The sequence below is a fragment of the Phyllobates terribilis genome, unplaced genomic scaffold, assembly GCF_046119375.1.
Source record: "Phyllobates terribilis strain yellow unplaced genomic scaffold, ASM4611937v1 Scaffold_761__1_contigs__length_706479, whole genome shotgun sequence".
Classification (NCBI taxonomy): Eukaryota; Metazoa; Chordata; class Amphibia; order Anura; family Dendrobatidae; genus Phyllobates; species Phyllobates terribilis.
In genome coordinates, this window is record NW_027363521.1 from 277,971 (window position 1) to 293,792 (window position 15,822).

Genomic DNA, 15,822 nt, shown 5'->3' on the forward strand with positions numbered 1-15,822 from the left:
TATAACTACTATAATACTGCCCCCTATGTACAGGAATATAACTACTATAATACTGCCCCTATGTACAAGAATATAACTACTATAATACTGCCCCCTATGTACAAGAATATAACTACTATAATACTGCTTCTATGTACAAGAATATAACTGCTATAATACTGCCCCTATGTACAAGAATATAACTGCTATAATACTGCCCCTATGTACAAGAATATAACTACTATAATACTGCCCCTATGTACAAGAATATAACTACTAGAATACTGCTCCCTATGTACAAGAATATAACTATTATAATACTGCTTCTATATACAAGAATATTACTACTATAATACTGCTCCTATGTACAAGAACATAACTACTATAATACTGCTCCTATGTACAAGAATATAACTACTATAATACTGCTCCTATGTACAAGAATATAACTACTATAATACTGCTCCTATGTACAAGAATATAACTACTATAATACTGCTTCTATGTACAAGAATATAACTACTATAATACTGCCCCCTATGTACAAGAATATAACTACTATAATACTGCCCCTATGTACAAGAATATAACTATTATAATACTGCTTCTATATACAAGAATATTACTACTATAATACTGCTCCTATGTACAAGAACATAACTACTATAATACTGCTCCTATGTACAAGAATATAACTACTATAATACTGCTCCTATGTACAAGAATATAACTACTATAATACTGCTTCTATGTACAAGAATATAACTACTATAATACTGCTCCTATGTACAAGAAAATAACTACTATAATACTGCCCCTATGTACAAGAATATAACTACTATAATACTGCTTCTATGTACAAGAATATAACTACTATAATACTGCCCCCTATGTACAAGAATATAACTACTATAATACTGCTCCTATGTACAAGAATATAACTACTATAATACTGCTCCCTATGTACAAGAATATAACTACTATAATACTGCTCCCTATGTACAAGAATATAACTATTATAATACTGCTCCTATGTACAAGAATATAACTACTATAATACTGCCCCTATGTACAAGAATATAACTACTATAATACTGCTCCCTATGTACAAGAATATAACTACTATAATACTGCCCCTATGTACAAGAATATAACTGCTATAATACTGCCCCTATGTACAAGAATATAACTACTATAATACTGCTCCTATGTACAAGAATATAACTACTATAATACTGCCCCTATGTACAAGAATATAACTACTATAATACTGCCCCCTATATACAAGAATATAACTACTATAATACTGCTCCTATGTACAAGAATATAACTACTATAATACTGCCCCCTATGTACAAGAATATAACTACTATAATACTGCTTCTATGTACAAGAATATAACTACTATAATACTGCCCCCTATGTACAAGAATATAACTACTATATTACTGACCCTATGCACAAGAATATAACTGCTATAATACTGCCCATATGTACAAGAATATAACTACTATAATACTGCCCATATGTACAAGAATATAACTACTATAATACTGCTCCCTATGTATAAGAATATAACTGCTATAATACTGGCCCTATGTACAAGAATATAATTACTATAATACTGCCCCTATGTACAAGAATATAACTACTATAATACTGCCCCCTATGTACAAGAATATAACTACTATAATACTGCCTCCTATGTACTAGAATATAACTACTAGAATACTGCCCCCTATGTACAAGAATATAACTGCTATAATACTGGCCCTATGTACAAGAATATAACTACTATAATACTGCTCCCTATGTACAAGAATATAACTACTATAATACTGCCCCTATATACAAAAATATAATTACTATAATACTGCCCCCTATGTACAAGAATATAACTGCTATAATACTGGCCCTATGTACAAGAATATAACTACTATAATACTGCCCCCTATGTACAAGAATATAACTACTATAATACTGCTCCCTATGTACAAGAGTATAACTACTATAATACTGCCCCTATATACAAAAATATAATTACTATAATACTGCCCCCTATGTACAAGAATATAAATACTATAATACTGCCCCCTATGTACAGGAATATAACTACTATAATACTGCTCCTATGTACAAGAATATAACTACAATAATACTGCCCCTATGTACAAGAATATAACTACTATAATACTGCTCCCTATGTACAAGAATATAACTACTATAATACTGCCCCTATGTACAAGAATATAACTGCTATAATACTGCCCCTATGTACAAGAATATAACTACTATAATACTGCTCCTATGTACAAGAATATAACTACTATAATACTGCCCCTATGTACAAGAATATAACTACTATAATACTGCCCCCTATATACAAGAATATAACTACTATAATACTGCTCCTATGTACAAGAATATAACTACTATAATACTGCCCCCTATGTACAAGAATATAACTACTATAATACTGCTTCTATGTACAAGAATATAACTACTATAATACTGCCCCCTATGTACAAGAATATAACTACTATATTACTGACCCTATGCACAAGAATATAACTGCTATAATACTGCCCATATGTACAAGAATATAACTACTATAATACTGCCCATATGTACAAGAATATAACTACTATAATACTGCTCCTATGTACAAGAATATAACTAGTATAATACTGCTCCCTATGTATAAGAATATAACTGCTATAATACTGCCCCTATGTACAAGAATATAACTACTATAATACTGCTCCTATGTACAAGAATATAACTACTATAATACTGCCCCCTATGTACAAGAATATAACTACTATAATACTGCCCCCTATGTACAAGAATATAACTACTATAATACTGCTCCTATGTACAAGAATATAACTACTATAATACTGCCCCTATGTACAAGAATATAACTACTATAATACTGCTCCCTATGTACAAGAATATAACTACTATAATACTGCCCCTATGTACAAGAATATAACTGCTATAATACTGCCCTTATGTACAAGAATATAACTACTATAATACTGCTCCTATGTACAAGAATATAACTACTATAATACTGCCCCTATGTACAAGAATATAACTACTATAATACTGCCACCTATATACAAGAATATAACTACTATAATACTGCTCCTATGTACAAGAATATAACTACTATAATACTGCTCCCTATGTACAAGAATATAACTACTATAATACTGCTCCTATGTACAAGAATATAACTACTATAATACTGCCCCTATGTACAAGAATATAACTACTATAATACTGCCTCCTAGCTGTGAGGACGTGTGTCAGTGGTTCTCCTGATGTCTGGAGCAAGCCCGGGGAGGGGCCTCCCTGGGCGGGTAAGCTCTCCAAGCAAGGCCCAGGCTTCCAGGCCTACACTGGGAGGAAACTCCCAAGCTCTTTCTAATGTGGATGCAAATCCCAAAGTGACTTCTGAGGAGAAGAAAGCTCCGAATGGAAGTAACAGCAGCAACAAGAAAGATGGAGTTTTGAAAGTGAGTAAAGTAAAGGAAGAAGGAAAAGCCGTGGTCGTATGTAAGAAGGTCGCAGTAAAGCAGTCGGCCAGCCAAGGCAAGCAGAGTGAAGTGCAATTAGGAAAGATCCAGAAGGAATCTACTGCTGGGAAGCTGAATGGAGGAAAGCAGCTTGTTGGCCAGGAGGTGAGGCAGATCCCATCACCAGCCTCAGGTGTGCAGCTCACTCCAAGCCGGCAGAGGAGGACATCTCTGGAGAGACAGACCCTCCAGGAGAACCTGCAGCAGAAGCACGTGGTGACCAGCATGGCGGGCTCTGGACGCACGAGGTCGCAGTCAGGTGGCAGCAGTAATAGTGCTGTGGAGCCTGGAGCCACGAAACCAGCGGTGGTAAAACCCAAGGAGACATCTAAGTCCAAGCAGCCAGAGAGCTCGCTGAAGGCAGGATCCCAGGAGACTCCATGTGCACCTGGGCCACAGATTGCAGAGGACATCCCAGGACTGGTGGAGAGGTTGCGTGTGTTACAGCAGCAGAAGCAGCTAATACAGGTATCAATAGACTGTGCATATAAAGTAAAGGCTGAGGATCCCGGGGATCACACTGTGTATGACCGGAAGCTGAACTCAATGGGGATAGAGCTGGCAAATGTGGTGAAGGACATAGACTGTGTGTTTGAGAGGATGGGGCCCCTGGCAGAGACTTACAGGAACCAGAAACCGTTTATGTTCAATCTGCCGTACTCTGCTGATTCGCAGTCAGACATTGTCCCAGGTGGGCCCCAGAAGCCGGTGCGGCCAGTGCTGCAACCCGCAAGCTTCTTGTTCCAAAAGGGACTGCACCAGGAGCCGCAACAGCCTGTGGTAGGTCCCAAGCAGGAGCATGGAGTGCAGGGTACAACGGTGGTACCACAAGTCCCAGGATGCCCAGCACAGCAGCCGGACAGTGGACATGTGTCATTAGTTTCTGGTGGTGCCCAGCAGGACTCTCATGCTGGGGATAATCATACTGTATCTGTGGGGTCGGGGGCTGGAGGGAGCACAGAATCTGTGGTGGACATGGCGCAGTCTGATAATGACATTGATGTTGATGATAACAATGTGCATGATAATGTCTGTGATTTTCCTCCTTTGATTCCAAGCACACAAGGTCCCCCTGCAGCAGACCCTCACCCTGTCAGTCAGCCCAGTGTGACCCCGCAAGTTCCCCCCAGTAATGCCTGGAGCCGTGGTGCTCCGTCCTTTACCTCTGGCGCTAATTATACCGGCCAGGCGTTTAAACGGAGGAACGTCGTGCGTTTCAGGCACAGAGGTGCCAAGGAAGATCTGCCGGACAGGAGGTTTGTGGTCAGGGAGCTCCTGTGCCACCAGATGGGGTTTGCGCCAGTTAACATCTGGGCGGTAATTAATCTACCAGACAGGCAGGGCTATGATGTCAGCTTTAAGCTCATGTCTGATCTGGACAGATTCTGGGCCAATTTCCCCAAGTTCAGAGACGCTGAGGGCTGGAGTAAGTTCAGCTTTATTCCCATCTCTAAGCCAGATACGGTTACGGTTAATGTCATCTTCTGGAATGAGTCTGTTCCCCCGCAGGACATTGTGGTGTGGCTCCGGAGGCATTGCGACCTCGTCTCTGACCTCACCAGAAGCAGAGATAACGATGGTATCTGGACGGGTGGGTGGAAGGTCCTGGTGAAGCTGCGCCAGTGTAATAACATCACTGCCCACCTACCCAACTCCTTCTTTATTGGGAGGGAGAAGGGTGTATGTTTCTACCCCGGCCAGCCCCGAAAGTGCTTCAAATGTGGCAAGGCGGGTCACCTGGCGAATACCTGTACAGTGGTGAAGTGCAGCCTGTGCGGGGAAGTCGGCCATGTAGCTGCAGACTGTCAGAACATCAGGTGCAACCTCTGTGGTAAGATCGGCCACCCTCACCGGGACTGTCCAGACGCCTGGCACAACATCTGTAAGGACTTTCCTGATGAGGATTTGGTGGCGGGGGCAGAGGTTCTGGAAGAGGAGGAGGCTTTATTGTCAGAGGTCCACCAGGGGTTCACTCAGGTACCACCAGAGCAGCCGTGCTCAGAGGGGGCACAGGGGAGCATGGAGGTCGTCCCTCAGGAGCAGCAGTCACAGGAAGGCGCTACTTCAGTATTACCATCTGTATCTGAAGGAAATAGCCAGAATCAGAGTAAAAGGAAGAAAAAGGACAAGACTTCCCGTAAACCTGAGGAGGAGCGCGACACTGGCCAGAGTGCCAGGAGGAAGGTCCAGAGTTCTGCAGGAGTAATGGTCGTGTCTAATAGGTTTGATGTTCTGTCTAACGGGGATTTTGAGGATGAACTTAAAAAAATAGACACAGAGTGTGATAGGGATGTAGAGGACTGTCCCCCGCCAAAGCGGAAGCCCTTACCTGTGGGCACTCAGGTAGAGACTGGTATGGAGACCGGTGGTGGACAGGATGACTCCGACTCAGATCTATGAGCTGTCACCCAGATATTGTCCGAGCCCAGATAAAATCATGAGAAATCAGGAGGAGTCAGAAAAGTGTAAAGTTATGGAAGGACGTGTAACTGTGCTGAAATATGATGGTTTCTTTTACAAAGTGTTTATTTTTCATTTTTCCAACCACAGGTGTGGACTCTTTATATTGACTTTATGTGTATAATCTAGAGATGTAACGAATGTATGTACAATTCAAGTGAATCTAGTTTTGTATTATTGCAGGAATTTTGTTAATTTTTAATTGTATTTGTTTGGTTTTTATAATAAAAATTGCCCCTATGTACAAGAATATAACTACTATAATACTGCCCCCTATGTACAAGAATATAACTACTATAATACTGCCCCCTATGTACAAGAATATAACTACTATAATACTGCTCCTATGTACAAGAATATAACTACTATAATACTGCTCCTATGTACAAGAATATAACTACTATAATACTGCCCCTATGTACAAGAATATAACTACTATAATACTGCCCCCTATGTACAAGAATATAACTACTATAATACTGCTCCTATGTACAAGAATATAACTACTATAATACTGCTCCTATGTACAAGAATATAACTACTATAATACTGCTCCTATGTACAAGAATATAACTACTATAATACTGCCACCTATGTACAAGAATATAACTACTATAATACTGCTCCTATGTACAAGAATATAACTACTATAATACTGCCCCTATGTACAAGAATATAACTACTATAATACTGCCCCTATGTACCAGAATATAACTACTATAATACTGCTCCTATGTACAAGAATATAACTACTATAATACTGCCCCTATGTACAAGAATATAACTACTATAATACTGCTCCTATGTACAAGAATATAACTACTATAATACTGCCCCTATGTACAAGAATATAACTACTATAATACTGCTCCTATGTACAAGAATATAACTACTATAATACTGCTCCTATGTACAAGAATATAACTACTATAATACTGCCCCTATGTACCAGAATATAACTACTATAATACTGCTCCTATGTACAAGAATATAACTACTATAATACTGCTCCTATGTACCAGAATATAACTACTATAATACTGCCCCTATGTACAAGAATATAACTACTATAATACTGCCCCTATGTACAAGAATATAACTACTATAATACTGCCCCTATGTACAAGAATATAACTACTATAATACTGCTCCTATGTACAAGAATATAACTACTATAATACTGCCCCCTATGTACAAGAATATAACTACTATAATACTGCCCCCTATGTACAAGAATATAACTACTATAATACTGCTCCTATGTACAAGAATATAACTACTATAATACTGCTCCTATGTACAAGAATATAACTACTATAATACTGCCCCCTATGTACAAGAATATAACTACTATAATACTGCCCCCTATGTACAAGAATATAACTACTATAATACTGCTCCTATGTACAAGAATATAACTACTATAATACTGCTCCTACGTACAAGAATATAACTACTATAATACTGCTACTACGTACAAGAATATAACTACTATAATACTGCCCCTATGTACAAGAATATAACTACTATAATACTGCCCCTATGTACAAGAATATAACTACTATAATACTACCCCTATGTACAAGAATATAACTACTATAATACTACCCCTATGTACAAGAATATAACTACTATAATACTGCCCCCTATGTACAAGAATATAACTACTATAATACTGCTCCTATGTACAGGAATATAACTACTATAATACTGCTCCGATGTACAAGAATATAACTACTATAATACTGCTCCTATGTACAAGAATATAACTACTATAATACTGCTCCTATGTACAAGAATATAACTGCTATAATACTGCCCCCTATGTACAAGAATATAACTGCTATAATACTGCCCCTATGTACAAGAATATAACTACTATAATACTGCCCCCTATGTACAAGAATATAACTGCTATAATACTGCCCCCTATGTACAAGAATATAACTACTATAATACTGCCCCCTATGTACAAGAATATAACTACTATAATACTGCCCCCTATGTACAAGAATATAACTACTATAATACTGCCCCCTATGTACAAGAATATAACTGCTATAATACTGCCCCCTATGTACAAGAATATAACTACTATAATACTGCCCCCTATGTACAAGAATATAACTGCTATAATACTGCCCATATGTACAAGAATATAACTGCTATAATACTGCCCCCTATGTACAAGAATATAACTACTATAATACTGCCCCCTATGTACAAGAATATAACTGCTATAATACTGCCCCCTGTAGGTAAGAATGACAACTTGCTAGGTGTTATATTTGGAGATATATTATCTCTTACTCTTTATATTACACATCTTCGTGTGACACGTGTGAGCAGTATATAGTTTTCATATATGTATATATATATTTCTTCTATGGAGGGGATCTGTCAGTGGGATCTTCTTCTCCTCCTTCCTCTTCTATATGAACATGTAGGTCGTAGAAAGGTGAATAAAATGACACCTTGATATCTCCGATCTGATGTTTAATGCCGCAGAAATCCACATTTTTCTTAATATGTAAATGAGCTGTTAAGATCTATGGGCCGGACATAGATCTCTCAGAGAATCTGCTTCCAGGGCTTATTTGATAAAAGGGGGCGTTACCAGTGTGAGACATGTAATGACTGACAGTCTGCTCTCCTGATCTACATGACTCACAATAGTAATGCCGCTGTTCACAGAAAATAAGCTCTAGAGGCAGATTCTTGGGGAGATCTATGTCCGGCTCGTAGATCTTAACAACACATTTACATAATAAGGAAAAAGTGGCTTTTTCGATAATAAATCATCAGATCGAAGATTTCAAGGTCTCGCCATCACTATAGTTCATCATGTGATCTGTATGTTCCTCCATCTTCCAGGCGGGTTGTCACCAGGTTCTTCCCTCGTCCACTAACTTTTCCGGTAGAGCAGCGTTCTGTCGGGGATGAGGCCGCGGCCCCTCAGGACCATCCTGTCCTCATATATATACATGGTGCCAAAAGCCTGGCTGTCAGGGGGGGTTTCGATGATGCCATTAAAGGTTAAGTGGTGGATTCCGCACTGGTCCTGGTAGTATCCACCATCGTGATCGTGCCCAGCAAAATAGGCCACCACACAGGGGTGAGACTGTAGAAGGTCTAGGACCTCCAGATAGTTCCAGGTCAGACATACTGGGTCTGTGGAGCTGGGGTGGACTGGGAGGTGACCTGTATAGGAGAAGACATTTGTTATACCATGAGCATTATAAGAAGTCCATCAGATCAAAGTCAACAAGCCAACAGAGGACAGGTCACCAGATGGCAACGAGCTCATGTAACACAACACCCTCTGGAGGCATCACACAGACACACATGTAATGTCTCCACAGAAGGTGACCTACCTGCCACTATCACTTTTTCATTGTTTTTATCTGATTCTTCGAGAACCTCAGTAATCCAGCCGAGCTGAGAGACGCTGATCCCGCCATTAAACTGGACAAACCGAGTTTCGGCAAGATCTAAAACGCAAAAAAAAATATCAAAAGTAATGGCAATGACACCTCCACGAAAAATACTGAGAAGTTGTCACAGCCCTGCCCATTTCTGACATTAGGCTCAAATATTTAAGACAAGACCCAAAAGTTGTGTTACAACCGTGTAGCTGTTCCTCGGTAGTTGACGTTCCTCGGTAGTTGACGTTCCTCGGTAGTTGACGTTCCTCGGTAGTTGACGTTCCTCGGTAGTTGACGTTCCGCGGTAGTTGACGTTCCGCGGTAGTTGACGTTCCGCAGTAGTTGACGTTCTTCGCTAGTTGACGTTCCTCGGTAGTTGACGTTCCTCGGCAGTTGACGTTCCTCGGCAGTTGACGTTCCTCGGCAGTTGACGTTCCTCGGCAGTTGACGTTCCTCAGTAGTTGACGTTCCTCAGTAGTTGACGTTCCTCAGTAGTTGACGTTCCACAGTAGTTGACGTTCCTCAGAAGATGATGTTCCTCAGAAGTTGACTTTGATGCCTCCAGGTGAGGTTTTAAAGGGGTAATCCAGTCTATGCTAGTGATCTGTGAGGGTTGATGATCATTAATAGCTTTCTAAACTGGAATACCCCTTTAAGGTGCTCATTCACATTAGGGCAAAGTTAGTTTAACCTCGTAACTTGGGCCAAGTCTTTGGTAGCCTCTTGACTGTCGAAAGACCTGGTCATGCTAAATTTCTACACGTGATCCTTTTGCTCATAGGGAAGATAAGATGCCGTTGGACGTTGGTGAAATTGACTTATTCTACTCTCCTCATTCAGCTAAACAGAGTGTGCATGTGTATGAGGGCTGAGACGACAGGGTCAACAGCTATTGAAGATGTATGGGGGCACCTTGAGGAATGCCAGTTATGGTATGTCCCCCACATGATGTTTCCCTCTGATACCTTTTGGACTGTTCTTATCCTCATTCGGATTCTTCTGTCTCAGGAACTTCAAGGACTTGACGTGCTTGTCACTGGATGGATCTCTTCCAATCACGCTAAAGTCATAAGAATCAATTAAAAGGAGTCGAAACTTGGGGTAAGGACTGAAGTGATAGGCGTAAAACGAGTCCATGGAGTCTCCACCATCTGCAGTAAACCTTGTTGATGTCCCGGGGAGTCTGGAGCTGTTCAAAATAGATTCCATTAACTGCTGCCTGCTGAAGTTGTAGAACTCATGGTTCCCCCAGATATGATGGACGGGGATCTTCAGATTTTCAATCTCCATCAGGACTTTCTTCAGTGATGTCTCTGAGGACTTGTGCGTGACATTGTAGCCATCGATGAGGTCCCCAAGCTGGAGGATGAACTGAGGGGTGACGGTCTCGGAGGCCCACTCTCGCATGGCTCCTTGAAGCAACCATAGACTATTCCTGTAGTATCTCATCCTGGTCTTGACGTAGTTGTAGCCATCATCTATGTCGGCGTACTGGATGTCAGCTATGACGCCAAATGTAAACAAGGGGTCCTCCATGTCTTCATCCACGGGGGTCTCAGCTCCTGAAATACAATATTCAGAGAGGCTTCAATCATTATTCAACTAAATGGATCGATGACTGACGTTCTATGATGATAGGACCCACTGGTGGGTGAGACCCAAACTCATCGCAACGCTCGATGGCACGTGTGGATTCTCATTAGTCCCTATGCCATCAGCTAGATGCTGGGTCCAGCTGCCAAATCAGTGTCAGGGCTCCCACACTGTCACATATTACTGCCCACAGTCACCCGTGTGCCCACCATGTCGCATGCCAGCAGTCACCCACCTGCCCACCATGTCACATGCCAGCAGTCACCCACCTACCCACCATTCTCACATGCCAGCAGTCACCCACGTGCCCACCATTGTCACATGCCAACAGTCACCCACATGCCCACCATGTCACATGCCAGTAGTCACCCACCATGTCACATGCCAGCAGTCACCCACCTGCCCACCATGTCACATGCCAGCAGTCACCCACCTGCCCACCATATGACATGCCAGCAGTCACCCACGTGCCCACCATTGTCACATGCCAGCAGTCACCCACGTGCCCACCATGTCACATGCCAGCAGTCACCCACGTGCCCACGTCACATGCCAGTAGTCACCCACGGGCCCACCATTGTCACATGCCAGCAGTCACCCATGTGCCCACCATGTCACATGCCAGCAGTCACCCACCTGCCCACCATTCTCACATGCCAGCAGTCACCCACGTTCCCACCATTCTCACATTCCAGCAGTCACCCACGTGTCCACCATTCTCATATTCCAGCAGTCACCCACTTGCCCACCATGTCACACGCCAGCAGTCACCCAACTGCCCACCATGTCACATGCCAGCAGTCACCCACGTGCACACCATGTCACATGCCAGCAGTCACCTACATGCCCACCATTGTCACATGCCAGCAGCTACCCACGTGCCCACCATGTCACATGCCAGTAGTCACCCACCTGCCCACCATTCTCATATTCCAGCATTCCAGCAGTTTGATTCCTGCCTCGGCAGTTTGATCCCGGCCCCGGCAGTTTGATCCCGACCTCGGCAGTTTGATCCCGACCTCGGCAGTTTGATCCCGACCTCGGCAGTTTGATCCCGGCCCCGGCAGTTTGATCCCTGCCTCGGCAGTTTGATCCCTGCCTCGGCAGTTTGATCCCGACCTCGGCAGTTTGATCCCGGCCCCGGCAGTTTGATCCCGGCCCCGGCAGTTTGATCCCGACCTTGGCAGTTTGATCCCGGCCCCGGCAGTTTGATCCCGACCTCGGCAGTTTGATCCCGACCTCGGCAGTTTGATCCCGACCTCGGCAGTTTGATCCCGGCCGTTTGATCCCGACCTCGGCAGTTTGATCCCGACCTCGGCAGTTTGATCCCGACCTCGGCAGTTTGATCCCGGCCGTTTGATCCCGACCCCGGAAGTTTGATCCCGGCCCCGGCAGTTTGATCCCGGCCCCGGCAGTTTGATCCCGGCCCCGGCAGTTTGATCCCGGCCCCGGCAGTATGATATTGGCCCCGGCAGTATGATATTGGCCCCGGCAGTTCGATCCCGGCCCCGGCAGTTCGATCCCGACCTCGGCAGTTCGATCCCGACCTCGGCAGTTTGATCCCGACCTCGGCAGTTTGATCCCGACCCCGGCAGTTTGATCCCGGCCCCGGCAGTTTGATCCCGACCTCGGCAGTTTGATCCCGGCCCCGGCAGTTTGATCCCGACCTCGGCAGTTTGATCCCGGCCCCGGCAGTTTGATCCCGGCCCCGGCAGTTTGATCCCGGCCCCGGCAGTTTGATCCCGGTCACGGCAGTTTGATCCCGATCTGGGCAGTTTGATCCCGACCCCGGAAGTTTGATCCCGACCCCGGAAGTTTGATCCCGGCCCCGGCAGTTTGATCTCGGCCCCGGCAGTATGATATTGGCCCCGGCAGTATGATATTGACCTCGGCAGTTTGATCCCGACCTCGGCAGTTTGATCCCGGCCCCGGCAGTTTGATCCCGGCCCCGGCAGTTTGATCCCGGTCACGGCAGTTTGATCCCGACCCCGGCAGTTTGATCCCGACCCCGGCAGTTTGATCCCGACCCCGGCAGTTTGATCCCGACCTCGGCAGTTTGATCCCGGCCCCGGCAGTTTGATCCCGACCTCGGCAGTTTGATCCCTGCCTCGGCAGTTTGATCCCGACCTCGGCAGTTTGATCCCGGCCCCGGCAGTTTGATCCCGGCCCCGGCAGTTTGATCCCGGCCCCGGCAGTTTGATCCCGACCTTGGCAGTTTGATCCCGGCCCCGGCAGTTTGATCCCGACCTCGGCAGTTTGATCCCGACCTCGGCAGTTTGATCCCGACCTCGGCAGTTTGATCCCGGCCGTTTGATCCCGACCTCGGCAGTTTGATCCCGACCTCGGCAGTTTGATCCCGACCTCGGCAGTTTGATCCCGGCCGTTTGATCCCGGCCCCGGCAGTTTGATCCCAACCTCGGCAGTTTGATCCCGGCCCCGGCAGTTTGATCCCGGCCCCGGCAGTTTGATCCCGGCCCCGGCAGTTTGATCCCGACCTCGGCAGTTTGATCCCGACCTCGGCAGTTTGATCCCGACCCCGGCAGTTTGATCCCGACCCCGGCAGTTTGATCCCGACCCCGGCAGTTTGATCCCGACCCCGGCAGTTTGATCCCGGCCTCGGCAGTTTGATCCCGGCCTCGGCAGTTTGATCCCGGCCTCGGCAGTTTGATCCCGGCCCCGGCAGTTTGATCCCGGCCCCGGCAGTTTGATCCCGGCCCCGGCAGTTTGATCCCGGCCCCGGCAGTTTGATCCCGGCCCCGGCAGTTTGATCCCGGCCCCGGCAGTTTGATCCCGGCCCCGGCAGTTTGATCCCGGCCCCGGCAGTTTGATCCCGACCTCGGCAGTTTGATCCCGGCCCCGGCAGTTTGATCCCGGCCCCGGCAGTTTGATCCCGGCCCCGGCAGTTTGATCCCGGCCCCGGCAGTTTGATCCCGGCCCCGGCAGTTTGATCCAGGCCCCGGAAGTTTGATCCCGGCCCCGGCAGTTTGATCCCGGCCCCGGCAGTTTGATCCCGGCCCCGGCAGTATGATATTGTCCCCGGCAGTTCGATCCCGACCTCGGCAGTTCGATCCCGGCCCCGGCAGTTCGATCCCGACCTCGGCAATTTGATCCCGGCCCCGGCAGTTTGATCCCGGTCACGGCAGTTTGATCCCGATCTGGGCAGTTTGATCCCGATCTGGGCAGTTTGATCCCGATCTGGGCAGTTTGATCCCGACCTGGGCAGTTTGATCCCGACCTCGGCAGTTTGATCCCGACCCCGGAAGTTTGATCCCGGCCCCGGCAGTTTGATCCCGGCCCCGGCAGTTTGATCCCGGCCCCGGCAGTATGATATTGGCCCCGGCAGTATGATATTGGCCCCGGCAGTTCGATCCCGGCCCCGGCAGTTCGATCCCGACCTCGGCAGTTTGATCCCGACCTCGGCAGTTTGATCCCGACCTCGGCAGTTTGATCCCGACCCCGGCAGTTTGATCCCGGCCCCGGCAGTTTGATCCCGACCTCGGCAGTTTGATCCCGGCCCCGGCAGTTTGATCCCGACCTCGGCAGTTTGATCCCGGCCCCGGCAGTTTGATCCCGGCCCCGGCAGTTTGATCCCGGCCCCGGCAGTTTGATCCCGGTCACGGCAGTTTGATCCCGATCTGGGCAGTTTGATCCCGACCCCGGAAGTTTGATCCCGACCCCGGAAGTTTGATCCCGGCCCCGGCAGTTTGATCTCGGCCCCGGCAGTATGATATTGGCCCCGGCAGTATGATATTGACCTCGGCAGTTTGATCCCGACCTCGGCAGTTTGATCCCGGCCCCGGCAGTTTGATCCCGACCTCGGCAGTTTGATCCCGACCTCGGCAGTTTGATCCCGGCCCCGGCAGTTTGATCCCGGTCACGGCAGTTTGATCCCGACCCCGGCAGTTTGATCCCGACCCCGGCAGTTTGATCCCGACCCCGGCAGTTTGATCCCGGCCCCGGCAGTTTGATCCCGGCCCCGGCAGTTTTGATCCCGGCCCCGGCAGTTTTGATCCCGGCCCCGGCAGTTTTGATCCCGGCCCCGGCAGTTTTGATCCCGATCTGGGCAGTTTGATCCCGATCTGGGCAGTTTGATCCCGATCCCGGCAGTTTGATCCCGGCCCCGGCAGTTTGATCCCGGCCCCGGCAGTTTGATCCCGGCCCCGGCAGTTTGATCCCGGCCCCGGCAGTATGATATTGGCCCCGGCAGTATGATATCGGCCCCGGCAGTTCGATCCCGGCCCCGGCAGTATGATATTGGCCCCGGCAGTATGATATCGGCCCCGGCAGTTCGATCCCGGCCCCGGCAGTATGATCCTGACCCCGGCAGTTTAATCCCGGACCCCGGCAGCTTGATCCGGGACAGATCCTGTGGCACGGCACTAAATATTAACCCTTTCAATGGACAGTAACGCTGCATAGTGCAGAGACGGACTCGCATGTAAAGCTACAGCAATACGGAGGGGACGTGTGCAGCATTGTGGGGGTTAATCTTGCCCAGGGGCACAAGGGCTGCTCTTACCTGGCATGTTGCCTGACAGCAGGGGGTGCAGGCTGCATTGCAGAGAAGGATCTGTTCACACAGGGAAATGCTTCCTTGTCACAGCCCACCCCCACACGATCCCGCCCACACACGACACCCCACCCTTCAGGGCTGGCACTGCCTTACCCGCCATACCAGTGTGTGCCAGCAGGGCCAGAGACCTGAAGCTCCTGGGCTCCAATGCAAAATGTGTAACATTAGGCATGGCTATATGGGAGCTGGTGCTCTCTGTTATCAGCCA

At 46.8% G+C, this 15,822-nt stretch overlaps 2 protein-coding genes across 2 annotated transcripts; one reads left to right on the forward strand and one right to left on the reverse strand.

The window, feature by feature from the left end:
* Positions 1 to 3,308: 3,308 nt before the first annotated feature.
* Positions 3,309 to 6,024, forward strand: LOC141238557 (uncharacterized). The gene has a single exon (XM_073668457.1). The coding sequence runs from the start codon at positions 3,309 to 3,311 to the stop codon at positions 5,961 to 5,963; it is 2,655 nt and encodes an 884-aa protein (XP_073524558.1). The 3' UTR covers positions 5,964 to 6,024.
* A 2,275-nt stretch (positions 6,025 to 8,299) lies between these two features.
* LOC141238553 (manganese-dependent ADP-ribose/CDP-alcohol diphosphatase-like) lies at positions 8,300 to 15,682 on the reverse strand. The gene is made up of 4 exons (XM_073668452.1): positions 15,561 to 15,682; positions 10,414 to 11,010; positions 9,398 to 9,514; positions 8,300 to 9,224 (listed from the first exon to the last, which is right to left on the reverse strand). The coding sequence occupies exons 1-4, from the start codon at positions 15,565 to 15,567 to the stop codon at positions 8,929 to 8,931; spliced, it is 1,017 nt and encodes a 338-aa protein (XP_073524553.1). The 5' UTR covers positions 15,568 to 15,682; the 3' UTR covers positions 8,300 to 8,928.
* Between the last annotated feature and the right edge of the window lie 140 nt (positions 15,683 to 15,822).